At 48.9% G+C, this 22,431-nt stretch overlaps 10 protein-coding genes across 10 annotated transcripts; 4 read left to right on the top strand and 6 right to left on the bottom strand.

Moving 5' to 3' along the window:
- Positions 1–3,001: 3,001 nt before the first annotated feature.
- On the top strand, positions 3,002–4,086 carry DFJ58DRAFT_773978 (uncharacterized protein; the record flags this gene model as incomplete). The annotated part of the gene is made up of 4 exons (XM_041389356.1): positions 3,002–3,134; positions 3,221–3,496; positions 3,562–3,758; positions 3,796–4,086. Coding segments are annotated over 4 exons (897 nt in total), but the record flags the coding sequence as incomplete, so codon positions are not given.
- A 303-nt stretch (positions 4,087–4,389) lies between these two features.
- DFJ58DRAFT_773976 (P-loop containing nucleoside triphosphate hydrolase protein) lies at positions 4,390–6,600 on the top strand. Its single transcript, XM_041389355.1, has 7 exons — positions 4,390–4,428; positions 4,693–4,758; positions 4,817–4,870; positions 4,919–5,669; positions 5,743–5,986; positions 6,034–6,076; positions 6,133–6,600. The coding sequence occupies exons 1-7, from the start codon at positions 4,421–4,423 to the stop codon at positions 6,143–6,145; spliced, it is 1,179 nt and encodes a 392-aa protein (XP_041246832.1). The 5' UTR covers positions 4,390–4,420; the 3' UTR covers positions 6,146–6,600.
- Positions 6,601–7,154: 554 nt separating this feature from the next.
- On the top strand, positions 7,155–7,614 carry DFJ58DRAFT_715132 (phosphotyrosine protein; the record flags this gene model as incomplete). The annotated part of the gene is made up of 2 exons (XM_041384094.1): positions 7,155–7,292; positions 7,345–7,614. The coding sequence occupies 2 exons, from the start codon at positions 7,155–7,157 to the stop codon at positions 7,612–7,614; spliced, it is 408 nt and encodes a 135-aa protein (XP_041246831.1).
- Positions 7,615–7,920: 306 nt separating this feature from the next.
- On the bottom strand, positions 7,921–8,883 carry DFJ58DRAFT_715131 (P-loop containing nucleoside triphosphate hydrolase protein; the record flags this gene model as incomplete). Its single annotated transcript, XM_041384093.1, has 6 exons — positions 7,921–8,004; positions 8,067–8,326; positions 8,410–8,511; positions 8,571–8,637; positions 8,699–8,775; positions 8,838–8,883. 6 exons carry the CDS (start codon positions 8,881–8,883, stop codon positions 7,921–7,923), a joined length of 636 nt encoding a protein of 211 aa, XP_041246830.1.
- Positions 8,884–9,129: 246 nt separating this feature from the next.
- Positions 9,130–9,352, top strand: DFJ58DRAFT_624775 (mitochondrial ATP synthase epsilon chain-domain-containing protein; the record flags this gene model as incomplete). Its single annotated transcript, XM_041381090.1, has 2 exons — positions 9,130–9,161; positions 9,214–9,352. Coding segments are annotated over 2 exons (171 nt in total), but the record flags the coding sequence as incomplete, so codon positions are not given.
- A 1,724-nt stretch (positions 9,353–11,076) lies between these two features.
- Positions 11,077–12,140, bottom strand: DFJ58DRAFT_773957 (COX4, subunit IV of cytochrome c oxidase). Its single transcript, XM_041389354.1, has 4 exons — positions 11,776–12,140; positions 11,490–11,624; positions 11,346–11,432; positions 11,077–11,288 (listed from the first exon to the last, which is right to left on the bottom strand). The coding sequence occupies exons 1-4, from the start codon at positions 12,005–12,007 to the stop codon at positions 11,239–11,241; spliced, it is 504 nt and encodes a 167-aa protein (XP_041246828.1). The 5' UTR covers positions 12,008–12,140; the 3' UTR covers positions 11,077–11,238.
- A 1,520-nt stretch (positions 12,141–13,660) lies between these two features.
- On the bottom strand, positions 13,661–15,204 carry DFJ58DRAFT_773947 (maintenance of mitochondrial structure and function-domain-containing protein). The gene is made up of 4 exons (XM_041389353.1): positions 15,061–15,204; positions 14,699–14,922; positions 14,462–14,560; positions 13,661–14,409 (listed from the first exon to the last, which is right to left on the bottom strand). Exons 1-4 carry the CDS (start codon positions 15,074–15,076, stop codon positions 13,855–13,857), a joined length of 894 nt encoding a protein of 297 aa, XP_041246827.1. The 5' UTR covers positions 15,077–15,204; the 3' UTR covers positions 13,661–13,854.
- A 1,706-nt stretch (positions 15,205–16,910) lies between these two features.
- Positions 16,911–17,677, bottom strand: DFJ58DRAFT_214368 (uncharacterized protein). The gene is made up of 2 exons (XM_041379282.1): positions 17,491–17,677; positions 16,911–17,437 (listed from the first exon to the last, which is right to left on the bottom strand). The coding sequence occupies exons 1-2, from the start codon at positions 17,500–17,502 to the stop codon at positions 16,964–16,966; spliced, it is 486 nt and encodes a 161-aa protein (XP_041246826.1). The 5' UTR covers positions 17,503–17,677; the 3' UTR covers positions 16,911–16,963.
- Positions 17,678–18,195: 518 nt separating this feature from the next.
- DFJ58DRAFT_214220 (uncharacterized protein) lies at positions 18,196–20,756 on the bottom strand. Its single transcript, XM_041379280.1, has 8 exons — positions 20,693–20,756; positions 20,608–20,615; positions 20,151–20,522; positions 19,728–20,082; positions 19,660–19,674; positions 19,499–19,608; positions 18,676–19,445; positions 18,196–18,619 (listed from the first exon to the last, which is right to left on the bottom strand). The coding sequence occupies exons 3-8, from the start codon at positions 20,413–20,415 to the stop codon at positions 18,404–18,406; spliced, it is 1,731 nt and encodes a 576-aa protein (XP_041246825.1). The 5' UTR covers positions 20,416–20,522; positions 20,608–20,615; positions 20,693–20,756; the 3' UTR covers positions 18,196–18,403.
- On the bottom strand, positions 20,690–22,382 carry DFJ58DRAFT_773932 (uncharacterized protein). The gene is made up of 2 exons (XM_041389352.1): positions 22,240–22,382; positions 20,690–22,153 (listed from the first exon to the last, which is right to left on the bottom strand). Exon 2 carries the CDS (start codon positions 21,992–21,994, stop codon positions 20,993–20,995), a length of 1,002 nt encoding a protein of 333 aa, XP_041246824.1. The 5' UTR covers positions 21,995–22,153; positions 22,240–22,382; the 3' UTR covers positions 20,690–20,992.
- Positions 22,383–22,431: the final 49 nt, after the last annotated feature.

Genomic DNA, 22,431 nt, shown 5'->3' with positions numbered 1-22,431 from the left:
ATATAAAACATTCAACTCTCCGAGCAGATTGGGATGTGGGCCTGCAACGCACTCGCTGTAAACATCGTCGACAGCTTCTGCATGACTCCAGCGACCCAATACCGTCATACTAGGGTCATACCTCTGCCCTCTGCGAGTGAGTGCAGTATCTCCTGCTCTGTCATAGACAGACTCACTAGTTCGTTAGCGAGGATACTGGTAGAACCACTGGCGACGTACACATCAGCAGATGTGCAGCGGAGTTGTCACACTGGCGGTGCTGGCACATGCGCAACTATGGTAGCATTTGTATTAACAGAGTTCAAATACTGACAGGGAATACTATTACCTATTACTCGACGATGAATAGAAACATTACGGACGGTACCGCCTTACTGGTGATGCACCACTGGTCTACTGCTGAATTTGTCCACCAGTTCTCTGATGTTGGAGTGCCGCAATGACGTTCGAAGCTCAGCAACCAGCGCCCCGAATAATCATACCATTCGTGCGGCCACGCCAGTGCCATCTTGCACACTTGTTAATGCCCTTCGACCAGAGATTAGAGGAGTACCGGAGCCGTGTCTGTGGCCCCGGCATACTACATACAATCATATCGCTGCACTCGTGACTAGCGAGTTTGACGACTCCGAGCCACTCGTTCCACTCCACCTCGCCGATGTTCCCGTCTCACAGTTCAGTACTCTCGATGGTGCACTGTGTGGATGATGATAGCCTAGGGGCCACCCAAGATCCCAAACCTCAGTCTACTCAACCTACAACAAGACACTCTGTCCCATTTTACGTCCATGAGCAGACTTCGCGGCTGTGTGCTCTTTATTAGCCATCTTTTCACTTGTCCAGAGTATCCCCTTCTTCTAAGTCACAAGCAAAGCTCCCGCATTTTATCGAATATCCACTTCATCGCACGAAATTCCATTCTTGCGTAACTTTTGCTGCTCTCGTCCCGCTCCAGGTGCGCTTTATTTTACGGGAGTTAGACACGCGCACCTGTATAAGACTATCCATCATACAGTCGTATTCATTGATGTACTACATGCTAGGATACAAATAACACAACATCCCAACAAAGTTTAACTGCCACGTGAGTAACAGGACGCTCGCTATGTCAAGTAACGAAGGACAGACATTGACGAAAGCGGTTGAGGGAGGGCGGAAGCCAGCGTGCCGGCAGTGGGGGATAGCGACTGGCTTGGAAAAGCGAAGCCCAAGCCAGAGCGTCCAGCAGAGCGTCGCGAGGCAGACCATGTCCTTAGCACCTGCTGCAGTCACCCGTCTCCTAGGATAGAGGTCTGGTATCTAGGGCAAGAGGGACGCTAGGATGGCGGGGATGGCAGCGGTTTCGAACCTGCGAAAGTTCTCGTCAGGGGGCTACCTGCTACCCCAACCGCGCGGACCTTCTTGTTCTGTGTAGGAATAATACTACTGAGCCTATATACCCAGTGTGAGTACAGGTTCTGAGGCACGACTGCAACCACGAAACGACGAATCGGCCAGCTGCTCAACAGTAACCGTGACCCACCGGGAGGGTAGTTTACGGTTGGGGGAGGGCTATTGGGGGGACAGGAAGCTTCAGATCCCAGGTCGGTGGTGTTCAGCACACTCGAACCCTGTACCCACTTACCAAGGTACCCGAAACGGCCGTTTCCGAACCGAACAGGATTTGGCATCTCCGTGCAGAGACGATGCTGGATGCATGATAGTTGAGGATTGTATACTGCTCGGTACCGTGATGACTGCAACATTAACGTGAAGCGAAGATGTTGAGCAGAGTCTGGGGTCTTTTCATTGTGAATGACGAGAGGGTGTCCGGACTTTGTTCGCTCAAGGTGTGAAGTCGTTCGAAGGAACCGAGAAAGCCTGTCAGAATGATAACAGGTTACCAGAATTCACCGGCTAGTATGAGCGCGCGCCTCTCTTGTGAGTTTGGTGTCGCTCCAATAATAAACAAAGCGCTCAAAAGCGGCTAAGTGAAATTTCTAGATTCTGGTCTAGGCCTATCGATATGAAGATAGCTGTAAAAATGAACTGAGGATCCGTTTAAGCCCGGTGACCGAATCACGGCAGAGGAGGTACTTCCTGTCCTCATCATCCAGACTCCTCTGGTTGGGCTATGTAATATAACAATACGGAAGATCAGATTCCAGCGCTCCGCAGCGGAGGCCCCGATAGGGCGGACTTATCGATGTGACTTTCTTGTTCTGTTTCTGACAGCCGCGATTCATCAGCGATGATTCAACTCTTTCCAGCTTGAGTCCTAGTGATAAAGTCGGATCAAGCCCGAGTTGGAATCATGATCATACTAGTTTCTTGACGTGAAGAACGTAAATAAACACTGATAGTGACTATGACCCCAGTATTCCTAGCCTAAAACATGCCCATCGTCCCTTTCCAGATAAATTGTCTACCTGCTATGGGGTAATGTTTGACACAGGAAATGGAATCTCACGTGAAAGGAATGGTTACACAGGGGTTAAACCGAGTATACCTACTAGACTGCTTGTTTGGACGCCTCGTGTCAATAGATCAGGGACTAGCGGAATCCAAGGAGGACAATTGTGTGCTGTGGAGCATACCAGAAAGGGCCATAAATATCATTGCTGCGGGCAACATGCCTACTACAGAAACACCATTTCTTGAGAGTCTTGATGACTGGAAAGGTCACGGATGAATTTTATAACAACAACACAGCGAGCGCTCCCTGAAAGTGTGTATACTTGGGTCGTAAGCTCCAACGTTCTCGAGCTCCGGCTATTAAGACACCTTTGATAACAAACGCGTGATATCAGAATCCGAGTCACAAACGTGTTGAACTCTAGTCAGAAAGTTACGCACTTATGGTTCAAAAGCTAGCGATCAGAGAGATACGAGCCGCCTGGATAAGTACTAAGGCAACAGGTGCATGGAAGTTCTATCCAGTTGACACCCACCATGCCTCATACCAGTATCTTGTTGGATTTTATCCGCTGCCGTCGCCGTCACGGCAATCCTCGCCTAAAGCCTTCATGGCCCCAAGAACAAGGATACACGCCAGTGTCCTCGCCGTAAGACATTATTGAATCCTCCTGATATCCCCATTTCCGCGTTATTACGCGCGAGATCCATACCCAACCAGCGTTTGGTGAAAGCGCTCGGTATATCCAGCACATTCGTCAGCGATGATCCAGGCGTCCATGACAACTTCACTCGCGAAGCGAAAGTTCCTGATAACCGCCGTCAGCGCTGAAAGATGGATGGTCTAGGCTCGTTGACGTCGCCGAAACCTGCGTGAACAGGTTCCTTCAGGCAGAAAGCCTCGAATACGCCACCTTTGTGCGTTCGGTCACGCTCAGTGTCGTATTGGCAGGTCTACTGGGCACAGATATTGAAGATCTTGACCCCGCGGACGTGGCATTCGTGACCAAAGCCATCAACGATCGTTGGGCGCAATCCAAATCGAGCACCGCTCTTACTACAGAAGTGCTCGATCGCATCAACCATCACATCATTCAGATGGGTTCCATGACAGAACCAATCCCCTCAACCTCATCATCCCCGCGTACGAAACAATGTGGCGCGTAGCAGCAATTGCGGTGGTATATTCTAACCGTAATTGTCAGCTGCGCGATGCATTCATGTCATATAATGAGAATCCCACCGACGTTCAGTTCCGCGCCTTTGCAAACGAAGGGACGGGAGCGCAGCCTAGTGTAGAGGCGATCGTCAGTGAGGTTCTCCGACTCCATCCCCCGACTCGTCACATCACTCGCGCCGTAATCGTCCCATGGTGGAAGCGGCCATTCGTCCCATCCGTAGGATGTGGCTGACGTCGAAGAGGCACAGAAATCTCTTGTCTTCGGAAGCGATACTGAATCCTTCAATCCTATGCGGTTCCACGAGAACCATTCCGCTCCCACAAGGGATCAGCTGTATGCCTTTGGGCACGGAAGGCTGAAGTGCGTAGCGGCAAGCTGGGCACCACCAGCTGCAGCTGTCATTACCGCGAAAATCATCGCCAAGTTGGACGGCGTCGCGTTCACGCTGCAGGAAGGACCGCACATTGGGAAAAGGGAAGGATGGGAGGGTTGGTCGATCGAAAGAGTATAACGAACGTCATGTGATACATATCGGACTCATCAGCGTTTTGTCAGCGATGTATAGGTTACTTGCTAGTCACGGCAGGCTTGTGATGTTTGACCCGGAGGTTGACTTGGCATGAGATATATCATAGTGTTCATGCGAGACTTGTCAGAGTCCATACTTAACATTGACATGAAAGCAGTGCTCGTCTGCAATGTCATGTCAGTCTTCACACAACATTATAGGAAACGTACATATAGCCTTCATGTCATTTACATAACGAATTCCAGGCGATATTATAACAAAGTTTGGAGCAGGTTTTCATGACATTTCGTCTCACCGACCGACCCTAATTACTACCATGTGTAGGTAACTATCGGAGCTTCAAACACGTCGGCTTTTGCCGCTTCAGCCACCGACCCAAGGAAGATGACGGCGGAAAATTTGATCAGTTCGCAGAAGTCAATCGATACGCTCACCGGACACAACCCACTACAATCCAAGCATAATCGACTACAGTAGTCGAGCCTTGGATACAAAAAACATAGACTATACTCATGTCAGCGTAAGTAATCCGTCCTGCTGCCGTTGCGATTTCACATATTTATCAATATGTTACTCATGTGGATTTAGAGAAGAAGCGCTCCAGGATGTTGCAGAGAATGAGATCGAGTCCAACTGGGACCAGGTCGTAGATAAGTGCGTCAAACGGGTTTGCCGATTTTCCAAGATCAAGTTCTGATCCAGTGTAAAATAGCTTCGACAACATGGAATTGAAAGCTGAGCTTCTCCGCGGTGTCTACGCTTACGGGTAAGTGCTTCAGCCTTTAATCACTGTTATATCATCAATATTTCGTAGTTTTGAGAGGCCCTCCGCGATTCAGCAGCGTGCTATCGTCCCAGTTGTAAAGGGCCACGACGTCATTGCTCAAGCACAATCTGGAACTGGCAAGACCGCCACGTTCTCCATCTCCATCCTTCAGCAGTTGGATATGTCTATCAAAGGGTGCCAAGCCCTTATTTTGGCACCTACCCGCGAGCTGGCTCAACAGATTCAGAAAGTTGTCATCGCGCTCGGTGACTACATGAACATCGAATGTCATGCATGTGTTGGAGGCACAAATGTTCGCGAGGACATGGCCAAGCTCCAGGAGGGTGTGCAAGTCGTTGTCGGCACTCCCGGACGTGTATATGACATGATCAACCGGAGAGCTCTCCGCACTGACACCATCAAGATTTTCTGTCTCGACGAGGCTGATGAGATGTTGTCCCGTGGGTTCAAAGACCAGATCTACGAGCTGTTCCAGCTCCTACCGCAGGAGACTCAAGTAGTACTCCTTTCCGCCACCATGCCCGCCGACGTTTTGGAAGTGACGAAGAAGTTCATGCGTGACCCAGTTCGAATTCTCGTCAAGAGGGACGAATTGACCCTCGAGGGTATCAAGCAATTTTACATCGCTGTGGAGAAGGAGGAATGGAAGTTGGACACTCTTTGCGATCTTTACGAGACTGTAACGATCACGCAAGCCGTCATCTTCTGCAACACAAGGCGGAAGGTCGACTGGTTGACGGAGAAGATGCATTCCCGCGAGTTCACGGTATCTGCTATGGTCAGTAATTGCGGTATTATCTCAGTTGCGTCCCGTCTGATCGCATCTTTTGCCCAGCACGGAGACATGGAAGCAGAAGCAGCGTGAAGTTCTGATGAAGGAGTTCCGGTCAGGTTCATCTCGTGTCCTGATCACGACGGATCTCTTGGCCCGCGGAATCGACGTGCAACAGGTCTCTCTGGTCATTAACTATGACCTGCCAACAAACAGAGAGAACTACATTCACCGCATTGGTCGCGGCGGTCGTTTCGGTCGTAAAGGTGTTGCCATCAACTTTGTGACAACAGAAGATGTCAGAATGCTGAGAGATATTGAACGTGAGTACATTTTGCTACTGCATGATTGATGCTAAGACTGCGAGTAGAATTCTACAACACTCAGATTGACGAGATGCCTCTTAACGTCGCGTGAGTTTCTTACTGCGGGATTAATTGGATCTGGGCTCTGACAAATGCTTTTCTAGTGATCTCATTTAGATTGTTATCTCAGTCTGTTTTATAGGCCAGACTGTTACGATGCTGCTCCGAAATTGTTACGTCCATTCTATGATCGCGAAATTTTCCTGACAGTATGCCATGTAAAATGTTTTGGGTCTGCCAAGTTCATGTTTCAATTTTTTTTCGTACCTCACTTCTTTCGCATCGTGTGTTAGCTGCATGCATATCGTACCTGTTTGTGGAAATCCTTTCTACACTTTGCACTGCACTTGCCCCCCGATGCGGCTTCCTGAGAGACGATAGCCGGACCAAGACGGTCCCATTGGTTCGGAGCAGTGCTAGTGTCAGGCATAGCCTCAACCGCGTGTTCAGTCGTCCCTGAACCTGCCAGTGTGGATAAAATTCCATTTGATGATCGAGGTCGCGCAAGGCTGTACATTATAAATCTCGTGAGCTCTCACAGTGTACAGACTTTGTCCTACTTTAGTTTCAACCAAAAAGCTCTGCTTTCCCTTACCGAGGTCACTAAGCCTGACCAACCCCGCCCAAGAGCCGTGCCTTCCCGACGTCCGTTCTCGGAGGACGCTGTTCTATCCTGGTATCGGCTCAGGACCGGGCAAATCTAGCCCAGGTCTCGAACAGTTACACCAAGGCTGTTTGCCTGCTAATTTCTTGCCTACTTCATTCATAAAGAAGGCTATTGATCTCGACCGGCTAATATAGTAAGGGTCTCTGCCCCGTGGTACTATTCTCGCACCTATAGCTCCTCTTACCCAAACCACTTTCCTCCGTCGCCGTGATTCAATTTCACAGTTCTAAACTTGTGCACTCTCGACGTCAACTGCTGCGCTTGTCAAAGTTGTCATGGTGAGTCGTGTTTTTTAAATGGTCCTTCCTACATCCACACTTGCTGGTTGTGTCCCACCTTCCTTTGCTTCCCATTATGCTTATATATATATCCTAGCACCTCGGGAGGCTCACATTATCATCACATAACGGCGGTCACCCTTCTAGCACGTCCAACTGGTCACCATCGCCCATGTCCCAAATGCCTTACCAGTTGCGAACGCCGGGTGCATCAGAAATATTGCCAAGGCTATATGTCTCAGACCTCTCTTTCGCAGAGAACCCCACTGCACTCGCCACTCTGGGTATAACCCACATCCTCTCCGCAATGCGCGGATACGTGGCAATACCACATGACCTACCCATCCATCGTGCTCAATACCCCCCTCGAGGACCTTCCATTTTCTGAGCTCGCCGCTCATCTTCCATCCGCAACCGCCTTCATCCGCAGTGCACTGCACGATCCAAATGCACGGATTCTTGTGCACTGCATGGAAGGAGTGAGCCGCAGCACCAGCGTGGTTTGCGCATTTCTCATATCGGAGTACGGCTGGACTCCAGCACAAGCCATCCAATATGTCAAAACGAGACGAAGATCTGCCGAACCCAATTTTGGGTTTGTACAGCAGCTGCAGGAGTATGCAGACACGCTACGGCGTTGATCACGATAGTGGCTGAGGGCAGGAAATATGGACATGTGATTCCGACGGCCATCAGAAAGCGTGTTAGAAGGTTGTTTGACAGAGCTTGCATCATTCCTTTGCGTTCACACATACACAAAAGTTCTGTATCATCTGTATGCCCGGGACACCCTAGCGCGGGATTTCATTGAACATTTCAGATACAGTAGGAGTCTCATAATATTCTGCGCATTTTCGGCAATACAGAGTAATAACTATAGTCCCATAACCACAGTAGAATAGAGTACAGCAACTTTATGTATAATGTTGCACATAATATAGTAGTCATCATGAACAGCATCCCTGTTTATTTGAGGCTTGATTCAGGGCGACGCTTCCATTCGTTGGCTTTGACAGCTTCACTCCTGGGGACTAGATCAACATGTCAGAGATTGAGGACGTCAGGGGGTTGTCATCTTGAAATAACAACTCACTCGATTGTCATCAAAAACGCCCCGATTGATCTTGTGGAGGATATCGCACGAAGCTTTCTCAAACGCCAAATCAACGTTGCTCCCCGATTTTGCGCTTGCTTCCAAGAATAGCAATCCTTCCTTCCTCGCCCATTCATCCGCTTCGTCAGTTGAAACTTCTCTTCGTCGACTCGACTCGCCTTCTGCTTCTTCGTTGCATAGATCAATTTTATTTCCGACCAGTATGCAAGTTAAATGAGGGTCAGCATGCTCTCGTACGTCTGCAAGCCAAGACTGCGCGTTTGTAAACCTGTGTACGAATATTAGTAGGCGGCCGGGCATGAATCGGTCATACTGGGCGTACTCTTTCGAGATGTCACGTCATAGACCAGCAAGCAGCCCGCGGCACCACGGTAGTATGACCGTGTAATTGACCTAAAGGATTCTGTTCCAGCAGTATCCCAGCCTGCATATTAACCCACTACATGAAATACGTGTCAGAGGGGAACGGCGAAGGAGACGGACATTGAAGCTTGATAACCTTCCCTTCTTCGGGTATTTCAATCAGTTTCGAGCCGAATTCTACTCCTAACTAGGAGTAACGGGGGCGGTGTGTCCAATTCAGCTTATCAGGCATGCGAAAAGCCACGCACGGTTGGGTCGGGGTTCGCAAGAAAACGTTGGTCTGTCAAGCGGATAAGTAAAGATGACTTGCCAACTCCAGCATCGCCTTGTGAATGCGATTGTTGAGAAATGAACCCTTTGCCGGAATGCAAGTGCCGTGTGACACACCTGTGATAATAAATTTCAGGACATAGTGCCAAGTAATTCCTGCCATTAGGGCTCTTGATATTCCGTGTCCTTTAGGGTAGTCTAGAAAAACAAATACAACAGTTGAGGAACCAAGCAAGGGTGAGAGTGGAGGCCTGAGGTATGAGCAACCGTGGCGCCCACAGTCCAAATCAATAACAGTGGCCGCTTTAGGCAATGCATGATGAACGGACATTTCCGGAAGAACTCAGCGTTTGACTTGCACCAGAATTTCAAGCACGAACAGTATTCTTCAACCTCAACGTCCTCCGCAATGAGCAGTGCAACTTGGCGAAACTTTTTCACGTTCGCGTTCAGTATATTCTGTCTATCTTCGTTTATTGACACGTCTCTGAAGGTACAACAAATATGCCCAGATTACCGCACGGGCTGTTCGTCAGTCGTTGAAAGAGTCTGAGCGTGTCGTTGCTGAGAAGAGAGGTACGACCGCTCTAAAATACCAACAATGGGAAAATGGTGTTGGCGGAACGCAGGTGCGCCCTTCATACTTGTTTAATCTTGACCGGTGCATTTCTGATGATGTGTTGTTCCACACAGGTATTATTGAATCCCCGAGGTGGTCAAAGAAGTAAAGAAAAGCGCCGCGGTCTAGTTGAACGTCGGCCTTTTACTTGACTAGCAACGGCATGCCTTAATTCCCAATGTGATCGTATATCCGAAATAGATTTGCAGGAGGTCTCCTCCGAGGTGCCCGATCAGTGAACGGTTTACCTACCCCGAGAACTTTTTTTCTGCAATGAACGTTGATACGTGTTGCACGGGCATCTTGTGAGCTGTCCGTATTCCTTGGCTTTCAACCTGCGCAAGCTGCTCCATCATTGGGGGCTGGGAGTTTCACCACCACCATGGCCTACTCCGACGTTTTACGTTCCTACCTCTTACATTGGGCTGCCAGAGGTGGCTATAGAGTGGGTAACGACAACGAGAGTTGCGAGTCTATTTCATCATGCGGACCTCAATTTGAAACGAGTTCGCAAGACGGCGAGTGCTACAAGTTCACTATCCCCGATGAAGATTTAGAACCCGCCTAGCATGTACTTGTTTGTCCATGTCATTCGTGTGCGATCAGATCCGTTTGGAGCCCACTGCCATTGCAGAAGCCTCCATCAGTTTGTGAACTCTGATTTCGGGTGCGAGATTTCACTTTGATGTTATGTCCAAGGGTTGTTTCAGCTTGGCGTGCAATTTATCCCTAAATGTATCAACAGCATGACACTTGAAGTATGTCGCTACTGATCACCATCACATCATACGTTCCAATGGTGAAGTTTCACAGCCCCAGAATAATATAGCACCCAACATAGAAGGTTCAGCAGTGCCCACATGTGTCAGTACGCCATCTATTTGGTAGCGATTGGATACGTTTGCAAGCGTAAACTCTTGCTATGGTGTGTGCATTGCTTGGCTAGTCCCATTGTCGTACTGAGGTGACACCTCAGATCGGAACCGCCCGTTGCGGAAGCATGCATTGACACTCAGAGGCTAGAGCTCGAGCAAGGCCTTGGCAGCGGTTCTCTGCGGTTCTCCGCTTAATATTTCTGTCCTGCTTTTTTTTCCATTCTGATCATCGTTCCCCCTTCCGAATGATCGGGATGATTTTCATGTCGTCGCGGTACCCCTGTGCCTTGCCCGCCCAAGGCTATAAAACAATGTACCAGTCATTCTTTAATTGCCTTTGAACACCATTGCATCACGACATCAAGATCTGACCTTGCACTGCACTAAGGCTGCAATTGCTAAGCGCAGGCTGGTGCCACATATGGGTGCATTAGATCTGTCGTCCAGGTACCTTGGAGAGCTTTATCGGTTGCTCGCTACCCGTCGGTTCGTTTGCATTTTTCGTGGCTTGCTTTCGACATGCCTCTCACTGCCTTTCAAATTTCAGCCGTCGCTTTGTAGTGCATGGTGATGGCCTGGAGTGTGTTTCTTTGCCACGGTGCCGAATATCGGTGGCGTAGAATCATGTGTCCCGAACCCGGAACATGATCGTACGACGGAAGCTCATGCGGCTGTCTATGAATGTACCGTTTACCCAGCCCGCCTTGGTCGCACTTGTGGGTTGGTAATTTTAGTAACTCCCTACGTAGTGGTCTTTAAACGCAAGGTTACCAGAGGTTACCATGCTAAGCGCCGCGAGCAGTGCTTTTATTGATATCTGCACAATCTAAATGTCAATTCCCGAATTGATCGCACTCCAAAATGGGTTCGAGCAGGTGCAGTTTTGCAATTGCAGCGTAAAGAAAAGGAAGACAGACTCTACGGTATATGCAAATAATGTAAGTCTTTTCTCTTCACAACAGACGCGGAAAAATGACCGCAGTGCACGCGTGTAAGCAGCCAGATAAGGAAGCCCAAAGTGCATTTATTTCGATACCACGAAACCCTTCCCAGAGTATCCTTCCGACGATATGCCTGTGTCGAGCCGGACATTAGCATTATGAAAACACATCTCCGGAAGGAGAAACATACCGGTAATAGGGTTCGACTTTTGCTCGCGTGCGCGTTCATTGGTTGCTTCCTCCCATTCACGTGTAAGCGTTCTCGGTGGAGGTGGAGCTAAGGTTCAGGGGTACATATATTAGAGTTCAAGCACACAAAAAATGAAAAACATACATTGTGAACGAATAGCCAAGGAGAGCAGTCCAGCGGCACCTACAAGGCCCATGGTGCAAAGGAAAACCTTGAGGCCTTGGCCAGGTGGGCTGACAGGAGCCCGGGGTCCATGCGGCCCAAAAGCAACATAGTATGCTATTGACACAGATTACACGAAAAGGAACAGTGTTTCATCGACCGCAACGTCACGATAATGCGTGATTTGGAATAAAACAATATGCCAAAAGGACATCAGCAACACACGTCAACGGGGGCAGCCGAAGAACGGAAGGACAACAACACGCACCCGCTTTTTTCTCGTCCATAGAGAGCGTCTTCCAGTCCTTCTTCTGCAACTCCTCAAGCTGCCGGTGAACAACTGCCTGCTCGCTCTTAGACATATTTTCCCATTGTGCCTCGACGTTAGAGAGAGGAATAACAGACGCGGTCACGGACGATGGTCCGGACGTGGGCACCTGAGCGGTGGTGGCCAGGCGGCGCAAGGGGACTCTAGGACGCGCCAGGCGAATGGCTTGCATGGAGGACAATGAAAGCGAGTGTCGGTAGACGGAGGAGAGAAGTTGAGCAAGTGCAAATTAACGAATAACAGGGCGTGGAAAAAATAAGCTCGGTTGGCCCTGCAGCGGATTTCGCGCAATCGGCATGAACCGGGTTGATACTGCACACCCCGCAACCTCCTGCAAAGTACTCTGATATGCATGATGAACTTGTACAATGATATTAATGGTGTGTTGCAAATAGCTGCTAGTATTCTGCCAACAGATACGCGTACGAAGTAACAGATCCAAACACTTCAACAGCAAACCAGAAAGAGATCAACATTAAGCAGCTAAGAATACATGGATATCACATCACTCAAGCATCCTCAGTGGCGGTCACACCGGGACAATCACGAGAAATGTGGCTAAGATGTGGATTAATAAGAGAACGACCAGGACAACTGGAGTTGCTCACCCTTCTGAACCACACGTGTAGCAGGCGCGCCTCTGAGGTTGGGGGCAGTCACGGCTGATGTGGCCCTAAATCGGCGAATGTGAATCAGAGAACCTCATATATGCGGATTAACGTACCACACCCGAACAGTTATAGCACTTAGAACCTTGAACGCAGTCGCGCGACAGATGACCTACACCACCGCAGGTATAGCTACGTATGGCGAATCAGTGCAAATGTAAGATGGACATAATAAAGACAAACCAAGACTTGGAGCCTCCTCCACCAAAAGCAGAATAATTGCCTCCGCCTCCGTAGCTAGAGTTGCCTCCTGCGGCCTCAGGACATGAGCGAGCGATGTGGCCGGGCTTGCCGCAGCGGTAACACTCCTGGCCGGAGAATCCCCCGCCATAGCTGCCGCCGCCTCCACCACCGCTTGCACCACCGTCGGGGCAATCGCGAGACTGATTCCAATGAGTAAAAAGATTGACCAACATCCCCAGAAAACATACAATGTGACCCTCTTGACCACATTTGTAGCAAGACTTGGCCTTGGCCTCCATCGAGCAATCACGAGAAACATGACCCTCCATACCACCTGCAGAAATTGTGAACACCATGAAAAATGGACTTAGTAATGATATGACATACAATTGTAGCTAAACAAGGCGAGCGAAAATGAGATGATGTCCGGCATAAGCAAGATCAATAGTTACCAAGTAGGAGTCCCTGCCTTGGGGCAGTTAGCAGCTTGATGTCCGACTGTCTTCATGAAGATCGGAGGTACGGAACCAAGCAAGGCAGAGAGTTAGATGACGAGCAATGCAATATATTGCGATTTTGTGCGAGTCGTCGATGATAACATGTGTCATCGGTAGATATGAGCAAAAGACCATAGCGATCCACGTCAGCACCGCACACCGAAATTCGAAAATGTAAATAAGAACGAAGGGAATAGCAATGGCTACGGAGCCTTGCCTTCGCCATATCGACGAGGAATTGCTCAAAAGCCGGGGAACAGACAACACGGAAACACCACGCACAGCCTCCACAGTTGAAACATCCACGAGCGCCAGACATGTCGTATAGAGAACCTGTCAGGGAAAAATCAATGTTAGGGGTCCGTGCACGATTGACGCAGCCGTTGATGATCTCGGCGCGAAAAGTGTATTGGACGAGGTAAACATCCTAGACAAGATCCGACGCACTTTTCTTTAAAAAATTATGGAGTGAAGAGGGGGACACAAAAAAAGCCTCGAAGTGGTGAATGAAAAAAGAAAAGCGCTTCCATAAGCACAACGGCACTTCATCGGGCACGTGCTCATCACATGTTCAACCAATTTTGGGAAAACTATGTATGCAAGGTGCTTCTGCACAGCAATGTGAAGTAGTCGTGCCGGTGATAGCAACGATAGAACATATAGCGAATTAATCATAGTCCTTTATCTGCGTCCTTCTTATCCGAGTCCTTTCCCTTCTCCCCATCCTTCTTGGTATCCTCCGACTTTTTCGCGTCGCCGTTGACCGTCTTTTTGTCCTTGTCCTTTTCATCCATGCCTTCTTCTTGCTCTGCTCGCCCTATCGTGGCTTTGTTGTCCACCAGAGCATGTAACGCGATAACAGCACGTAGAAGACTACTCAGATACACCACGAGTAATTGATCATTTGTGCTCGATGCGAAACTCTGTGTTGTCACCGAATTGCTCAAGTCAGGAAGTAGGTTGAGTGCGTCTTGGAGATGGTAAATTATTTGGTGATTGACTGGCATCGTACCCGCTGCAACATCCAGCAGATACTTGTGCACGTCTCGTAGTCGGGATTGAAGCCCTTGAAGTGATGCGAGTTGCTCAGAAACGCGTGTTGAGAGGGTAGTGGTCGTTGAATCTTTGATATCGCGCAGGAGATGTTCGACACCAATCTCCTCAGCCTCTTCAGCCTCTATTGCAGAAGGGACGTGAAGGAATGTCTTTCGTGTTTCCGTGCCGTCCTGAAGCCATGAAATCGGTACGAGTATAGATTGCAAAGGAGGAAAGGCATACGTCTTTGATCTCTTCTACCGCAAAGTACGCATCCGTCGGGATTCCGACGGCCTGCGGTCGTACATCAACGATAACCATCACTGGTTTCGCAATGTACCGCTTAAAAGATCATTAATTTCTTGGTCCGAAGCTCGTAGTTTTGGCCCCGTGTGGTACCATCCGATCATCCGCTCCTTTGCTGCAATCTCATTCAGCATCTATGATGGTTACTGAGGGAAAGAGGGACACACCATTGACTTTCTTGAACATATCATACATCCCCTCAATATAGTTATGGTCTAGGAACCACGTCTTGCTGTCTCTTTCATCCTCCTCGAACGGGATTCCAAATGAATTGGCAACGTTAACGGTCTTGCCATTGTCCTGGCCCAAAAGAACCCCAACAACACGCTTTGATGAAGTACGCGAGACCGTACGCGCATGGTGATCAGTAACAGAGAGTAGGACCAACGGATGCACGACTGGAGGTGTTAATTATATGCGGGGGTATTTGATCGAGTGGTTGCTCACCAACTGTCGTTCCAGCAAGTGCTGTTAACTGCAAATTGGATGAACATTATAATAATCGGCGTGTGCGGCATTACAACTCACTTGCTCACTTGTTGATGCCACCATGATCTGTAATAGTACTGAAGCTAAGGGCTTTCATGACCACATGCACTGGCGGACGCGCGTTGTGTTGACATGTATTTGTACGGAATCTTGCTCTGAGGCGCTTCTGATCACAACGTTATCCTACCACGTTCTGTCAGTTAGAAATATCAACTTGCTGATTCTGTTGAAGATGGTTTTTAATCAGGATCACCAATTGTCGAACGTTGCCAAATCCTTTGTATAACTTTTAGCTAACACTAACAGAACTTGTTCTACATACGATCCTGGGAAGACATCAAACCGTTGCTGTGCGTGAGCACCGGCGGACATACGACATGAAACATAGCATCTGATCAAGATGTGACTCCTCTTCTCTTAAAACTGCTCCAACCATCGTGTGCAACAAGTTACTGCTGCCTGCTGTAGATGATTTCTCTTCCAATGCGATCGTATGGTGGAAGGCGGAAACGTTATTACCACGTCCAGGTTTCTGGTAAGTGGATTGCAATGGTAAACCCTGCAGGATGCTCACCTGTACCTCACAGATATCAGTGTTTCCATAGAACCAGATGACCCCGAATGCCCGCCTGGGCCTTATAGATGCTACGTGGAGGTTGGCGTCAACACTGTTCGCAAGCGAACCCAAGTTTCCGCCCTCGGAAAGTACGCCTGGAATGAGTCATTTGAATTGTAAGCGACATTACCTATCGTGTGGATGGTCATAACTCAATGGCTCCCTCTTCAATAGTTCAGTGAGGGAGGACTGGTCTATATGCATCGACTTAATAGCAAAACATGCTTTGTTATCTTGCGGCACGCTGAGTTGGTTCTGCAAGGATGTACCCATTGCATCGTCTCGTGACTATATGCAGTTACCTACATCAACACAAACAAAAGGTCCTGCAGCGTTCATAAGTCATCATAAACATTCACTCATAATTTACTAGTCGTCTCACAAATTTTGAGACGTGTGCACGTACGAGGGCGGAATGGAGAGCCTTCCATATACCAGGCTAGCGTGACCTTGAAGCTTCAGTTGTTAGACCCAGATCCTATCACTGACCCATCATCTTCGGTTCATTCCGAGGAGTCATTTATCGAGGACGTCGGTGAGCTCATTGCAGCACCAAATCTCTCCAACACAGAGCTCGGAGCATTCAGCGGCAAGGTCTGATATCCTGCCTTCCTAACGGACATGCGTGTTAAATGTGCCCAAGGTACTACGACATCCTAGCCTCGGTGTTGGCTGCCACTCTTTTTCAGATTGTTCGTCTTTTGTAGTATCACTTCACAGTTGTGAAGACGATGGCCTTTCTTTCATCAACTCCCCAAACGCCGATCACGACGAAGTGTTGGTGTCCCCTGTCTCCGATTTACCTCAAGGAGATCGTTTTCCTCTGAGCCCCAGAGAGCCGGACGACGCAGAACAAACATCGGTCGTAGAAGCAACTCTTGCAGATCACACTCCGAGGGGCGATGTTAACAGTGGGGAACTGCCAGGAATAAATCAATCGTTGCCCGCCGACAAAGTTGATTCAGGGATTCCCATGGTGACCGTAAGTTTGTTCATGTGGGAGATTTCGAAGTCTTGTCAAACTGACATTTTCGATGTGCAGGATACTAGACCCCAAACAAGGCACAGATTATTCATAAAGGCATCGAGCTTTCGCTCTAATCGTAGTGCATCGTTGAGCGGGACGCAAGATTGCCATGCACTTTGGGGACGAGTCAAGTCACTATTCAGCTTGCGCACACCCCAGAACGCTGATCGCATCAGACCTATGCTTTTGCATTCAAGTTAGAAATAAAATCACGGTTCCACATCCTCGATATTTTACTTTGATTCTGGATAACCGCCTTGTCAATGGGACACGGCTTCCAATGGTGTACGACTTACAGGCCGATGTCTCAAGAATTCTTCGCAAGGTATTCTTGGATACCATCCACAATGACACTATGGTCGTCCTCCTGTGCGAGGCCACTAACCACTATCACACCCACGACCCCCTCCACGCCCTTTACCTTCACGGGGAAACCTCCACCGTGTACTCCATATATGCTCGGATCGGCCATCTCATATACTTCCTGCAGTGTCTTTTCTTTGGCCTGCAGTGACAACCTCATGCGCATCGTTGAGCATCCCCAACGGAGCACCACTGCCTCCTTGCGCTTCACCCAGTGCATGTTGTCCGGAAGTGTACCAGGTCCTGAGGTGGCGAAGAAGAGGAGTTGGGATGAGTTCACGTGCGCAATATAGATAACGACGGGGCGCGTGAACTTTTGTTGCGCATTGGTGCGGATAATGTTTCCGATCTCCCAGGCGACATTGCTGTCGAACGAGTGGAGACGGCATGCTTCCTCTTGGGTAGTGACTGATTCAACCTTGGGTGGCTTAGCTATGATGTTCATATTAACGTAATGTGTTTACGACTCACTGTGAGCGACATGGTAGGGGAACTCGAGTTCAAACTGTTGGGAATTGTCAGCAGAGGTCAGGAGTCTCTTATATAAACTCATAGGGATTATTTTTGATATATGCTAATGCCTTCTACCTAAATTTATGCATCCTGTAATTGGTCCACGAGAAAAGAGACAGAGCCAGCAGATGAGCTCGGATGTCAGGAGGACTCCCCTACGGTCCGAGTTTCCAAGCGGGGAAAAATCGTCGATTTGGTGTCAAGCTGTATCTCCATTTCATGCTGAGAAAGTAGCATGCATATCCGGGGACCGGGATATATGCTACACCCTGCCGTGTATGGGACGTTGCAGGAGAAAGGGATCTTTGCGTAGTGCTTGTCTCGTCTGAAGATCAACACCTTCAGGTATAAATTAACTCAGGTGACACGCGAAGATGAACCGCTTCTTTCTGCCTGCCTCTAATCGCTTTTATCGTGCCTTCGCTATCAGTTAATCCCCTTCCATAGCACCCACAGGAATCAAGGTTTCCAACTCTTCCTCTTTATATTCTTTGATGGATCAGTCTCGAATGTCCACAAGGATGAGAACGAAGGTCCACGCGCTTCCGCAGAAAAAATGATCGATGTTGGATGGGGGCGTCGAAGGTGTTACTCGTGCACCAGGGAAGTTGATATTTTGCAATGCGCATCAGACGAGTCAGGACAAGACACAGTGCCGTGTGGCACATGGGAGAGATACTCATGAATGGATGATTGATGCATACACAATCGGGTGATACACATATGGGGAGCGTGACAGTGATGGCCGGGCGAGGAAAACTGGTAAGAAAGGGTGTGGATAGTAGCTGTGGGTATTCAAGACATCCAAGTGATAACAAGTCTCCGGTCATCACCAGAAGGATGACATTAAGTACTAGCTTTAGATGAAAATTTAGAAACCATATGGCGCAACTCGCCTAATGCACTTGGGCTGGGGCTTCCTCCAGTCATCATCCTGCGGACTCGCCAGTTGCATGAGGAGCCCATGCGTGAGAGGTAGGCTGTCCGGAAAGGATGTATCACTGTTTTCATATTGTCTATACGGAGGATGGCGTGGCCGCCGACCCCTTGGCACGTTTATAGGCCAGGAAGGAAGGTAACATATTTCCTAAGGAACACGTAAGTAAGATGTATATAGGCAGCACATAATGTCAAGACGTTTACCTCAGGCCCGCAAGCTGGACGACACCTAATCCACACGCTCCAATCTAGCCATGCCATCAAAGCACTTAAATCTTGTCTCCACGAACCCATCAGGCGAACCATTTGCGCAGCATCCGGAGTGGAATCACGGGGGAGGTATATATCAAGTCCTGCAAGGACGCCGGACGCCCACATCTTTGTAATAACGCGACATATTTCACGCGTAGTCTCTTGTACTGCATGCAACAGAAGGCGTTCTGAGGAGTTCAAGCTCGAAATATATAATACAATTGATGACGTGTGCGCGGTCCCGCATGCTTTGAACACTGGTGTTGCCCAGGAGTTAGATGAGTCATACGATGCACTGGGGGGCACAGTAGAGTGGAAAATGTATGGCGTGAGCATCACACGCAACTGGACATGCACCTTCAGAGCTTGGTCCACAGTTGTGTCATTTTCCGAGTTGAGAAGATAGTCCATCAAGTCGAAGCGCTCCGAGTAACGTTCCACGATAACTCTGAAAAGGGTTTTCCAGTCGATGCCACTGATGTCATTCGGATCTCGCTCTAATGTGCGAGAGACGCTACGCCTGACCGCCTCGATATCCGCAGAAGATATGGCTCCTATGCTGTGGTCACAACGCTCCTGGCCGTCGCGTGAACCAACGAGTGACGGTGCAAGGGTGGTGTCGTACAGTGAGACGATTCCAGCTAGATCAAGGTTTATTCGTGTATCCCCTGGGTATCGATTGTGCCATGACCCTGCTTGCATCACTTCAAACATGCGGAGCACTATAAGTATACATTAGGAAGACACGAGGAAGACGAAAACCACAGAGACTCGCGAAAATGATTTGGTATTCTTGGGACTGTAGACACCGGTTCAACGAGGCTGGCAAGGTGAGACAAGGAGACGACTTCTATTCCAGCCGTAAAATCACAGAGCATGACTTCACTTAAGCAAATCAATCAGCCGAAGAGCACAAGGCAAAAATCAAGAACATACAAGTCCATTTCCATTCTGTAAAAAGAGTTCGATACCATAACGAGATGATGCCAGATAAAATGGCTTACCGAACATAACCATCAACAGCGTACGGTGCTCCCCATTTGCACAAGTCCACGATGCGCTGGTCCTCCTTGAACCGCCAGTCAGGTCTCAATTCTCCCCATGCAATGATATCCTGAGTGTCAAGAGTACTATTTATGGTATTGGCTGCACTAGTCCCATCAAAATAAAGGACTTTGAGGGGACGAGTTGCTGCAAGTGTCAAGTGCCAGCATCCTGTATCTGGAGAGCCTTGGCAAAAGAGGATGGAGTGTTCTGGATCTGTGGCCGTCCACTCGGGGACCGTAGGGATTCTGTCATTGACAGCTCCATGATACAACAAGGTGCCTTTAGGAATTACACCAGGAACCATTGTATGGCCTGGTAGGTCCCAACAATAATAATATGCGTCAGACATCCATCCGTACAAAGGTCACGATAGGACTGACCATTCCGATAGCGCGTGTTCGGCCAATGCTGGAGCAGCGAATTTACAGTTTCAAAAACAAAGTGTCCTGTTTCATTAGCAGGAGGTGGCTCATCAAGCTGCCAAGATGAACGGTCGAGGCTATTCGAGTCCAGAGGGTTATGTGGTTGAGCTATCGCAGATGCAGTTCCGAGTTCCAGTGACGGCTTGCCATCAGGCGACAAGCCCAACGGGACTTGCGCTGCTAGCGACGGTAAGACAAACCATCCAGCAAGCGTCAAAAACATCTTGGACTAGTACTCGAGCTGAACAGCTATCGCAGTGACTATCGTGGTATCGTTGTTCAATACTCCCGGGCGGTTCCAGCTGCGCATTTTGTTGAGACTCAACTTGTCTAAGAATAGTATCGTATGATGAGCGATCATTTACTATGTGCAAATGACTCATTTGAACAAGGACTTAGCGGCCCTAGTACGTACTAGTACACCTCAGTATTAGAATTGGCCTGGATTAACCGTCTCACTGCCGATCATACATATATTGGAACTGAACGTGTTTGCTCACCTCGCTCAGAAGATCCAGTTCAGTCACAGTTCCTTTCATCCCACGAATTTGATACTATAAGTACTGGCGATTCTAGTACATGCAAAAAACTGCCCGGGCCATTGGCTAGTGGACAAAGGATTTGGACAAGCACGGCGCAAAACGATTGAAAATAACACTAAAAGACGAGAAAGAGTCCCGAGGAACGCTATTACGTATTACTAGCCTGCTTGGAGGGCTTAGCGTCTTATTCGCACTGGAACTTCTCAACTGCAGACCCACCGTTCCTCTACTTCTGGGCTCTTATTCTGGTGTTCGCTGCTACTCTTGCCTGATGTTCAGCTGATGAGCAGCGGCATCAGCAGCTTTCTTCGCAACGCTATGGGTTTCAACGAGGGCGACCGCTTGTTCTTTGGCGATTCTATGTCTGTCTGCCTGCTCATCCGCCAGCTTTTTCGCCAGCTGATCATATTCCGACTTCTTCTTGGCTGACTTCTCTTCCTCTTCGGCTTTACTTCTCGCCAGTTTAGCCTGAGCAGACTTGCGTTCAGCTTGCAATCTCGCTTGCTCATCCTCTGCTCTCTTACTCTCCGCGACCGCCTTCCTCATTCGAGCTGCCTGGATCTTGTCGTGCAAGACTTTCCCCTGCAGATCCTCAACCCAAGTGGCAGACACCTCCGCAACGAGGGAGCGTAGCATGATAGGAGATGAACTTTCAGCAACATGCAACTGCAAGTACAAGCGGCTGGCCTCGATGATGCGGACATGAGGGAGGAATTGCTGTCGGTCGACGTAGTGGTTCCACTGACTAGTGTTGCAGTTCTCCTTGACTGCTGGCACCGATAAGAGGCACACGGTAGGCACACCATTGAGTATCTGTGGAGGGAATCCTACCCCAGTGCGATAAATGGATATCTTGGGGGTATTGGTGATAATCCCATCAAGAACACGTGTGGATTCGACGTCTGAGCTGGAGTTAGAGGCCTTGGTGAGTAATATGCTTGTTTGAATCGTAGATGTGCCCTGTCCGTTCGCTGTGCCGTATTTAATGGTATATTCAAGCGACGTGAGGGTCGGGTAGACCATCTCGTCTGGGATGAGAACATTCAGCGAGAACATCCAATTACCCTGGTCGTTGTTGACAAGCTCAGGAATGGACTCCTTGGAATACGATGCATGGGTGTAAGTCTCGCTGATATCTTTGGGTGGAAAGATGACTGGAGTCGGAGTCAATGAAGGTGGAGAGCTGAATGATTGAACTGCCAGAGCCATATGTTCGACGGGGAGCATGGTATGTGATACTCGATCTTGCACGTCAGTCATTAATATCGTCAATGCATGTGACTGAACTTTGGTGGTGAAAGTGGAATGCCGATGACCATTCTTCTCGCCTCGGGTGAATTGTCGCTCAGAACCCTGAACAACAATCAAACCAACGCCTAGGCCCGCAGCAAGAATCACCTGGATCCAAAGCACAGCCCCGTTGGTGTCTGATTTCAGAATTTAATGTTTATCAGGCGTTTATGGTCAAGGTGTTCACTATAATTATACTAATTCTGTTTTAACAGGCCATTATCAGCCGCCCCGGATCAAGCGCTTGTCCCGCTGTGATCGGCCATCCTGTGGCCGGCAGCAGGCGCCCTTACCCTGCACGAAGTCCACCTTCTTGCCGTATCATATTCCAGGATCCGATTTGCTTACACAATCATTGGTACGACATGGGCGATAAGCGGGCGCGTAACCTCTGAGCCTAGATCTGT

This window comes from Suillus subalutaceus, assembly GCF_016647625.1.
Source record: "Suillus subalutaceus strain FC151 chromosome Unknown DFJ58scaffold_23, whole genome shotgun sequence".
Taxonomy (NCBI): domain Eukaryota; kingdom Fungi; phylum Basidiomycota; class Agaricomycetes; order Boletales; family Suillaceae; genus Suillus; species Suillus subalutaceus.
Note: the sequence above shows the minus strand (reverse complement) of the source record. Positions and strands in the feature narration are given on the sequence as shown.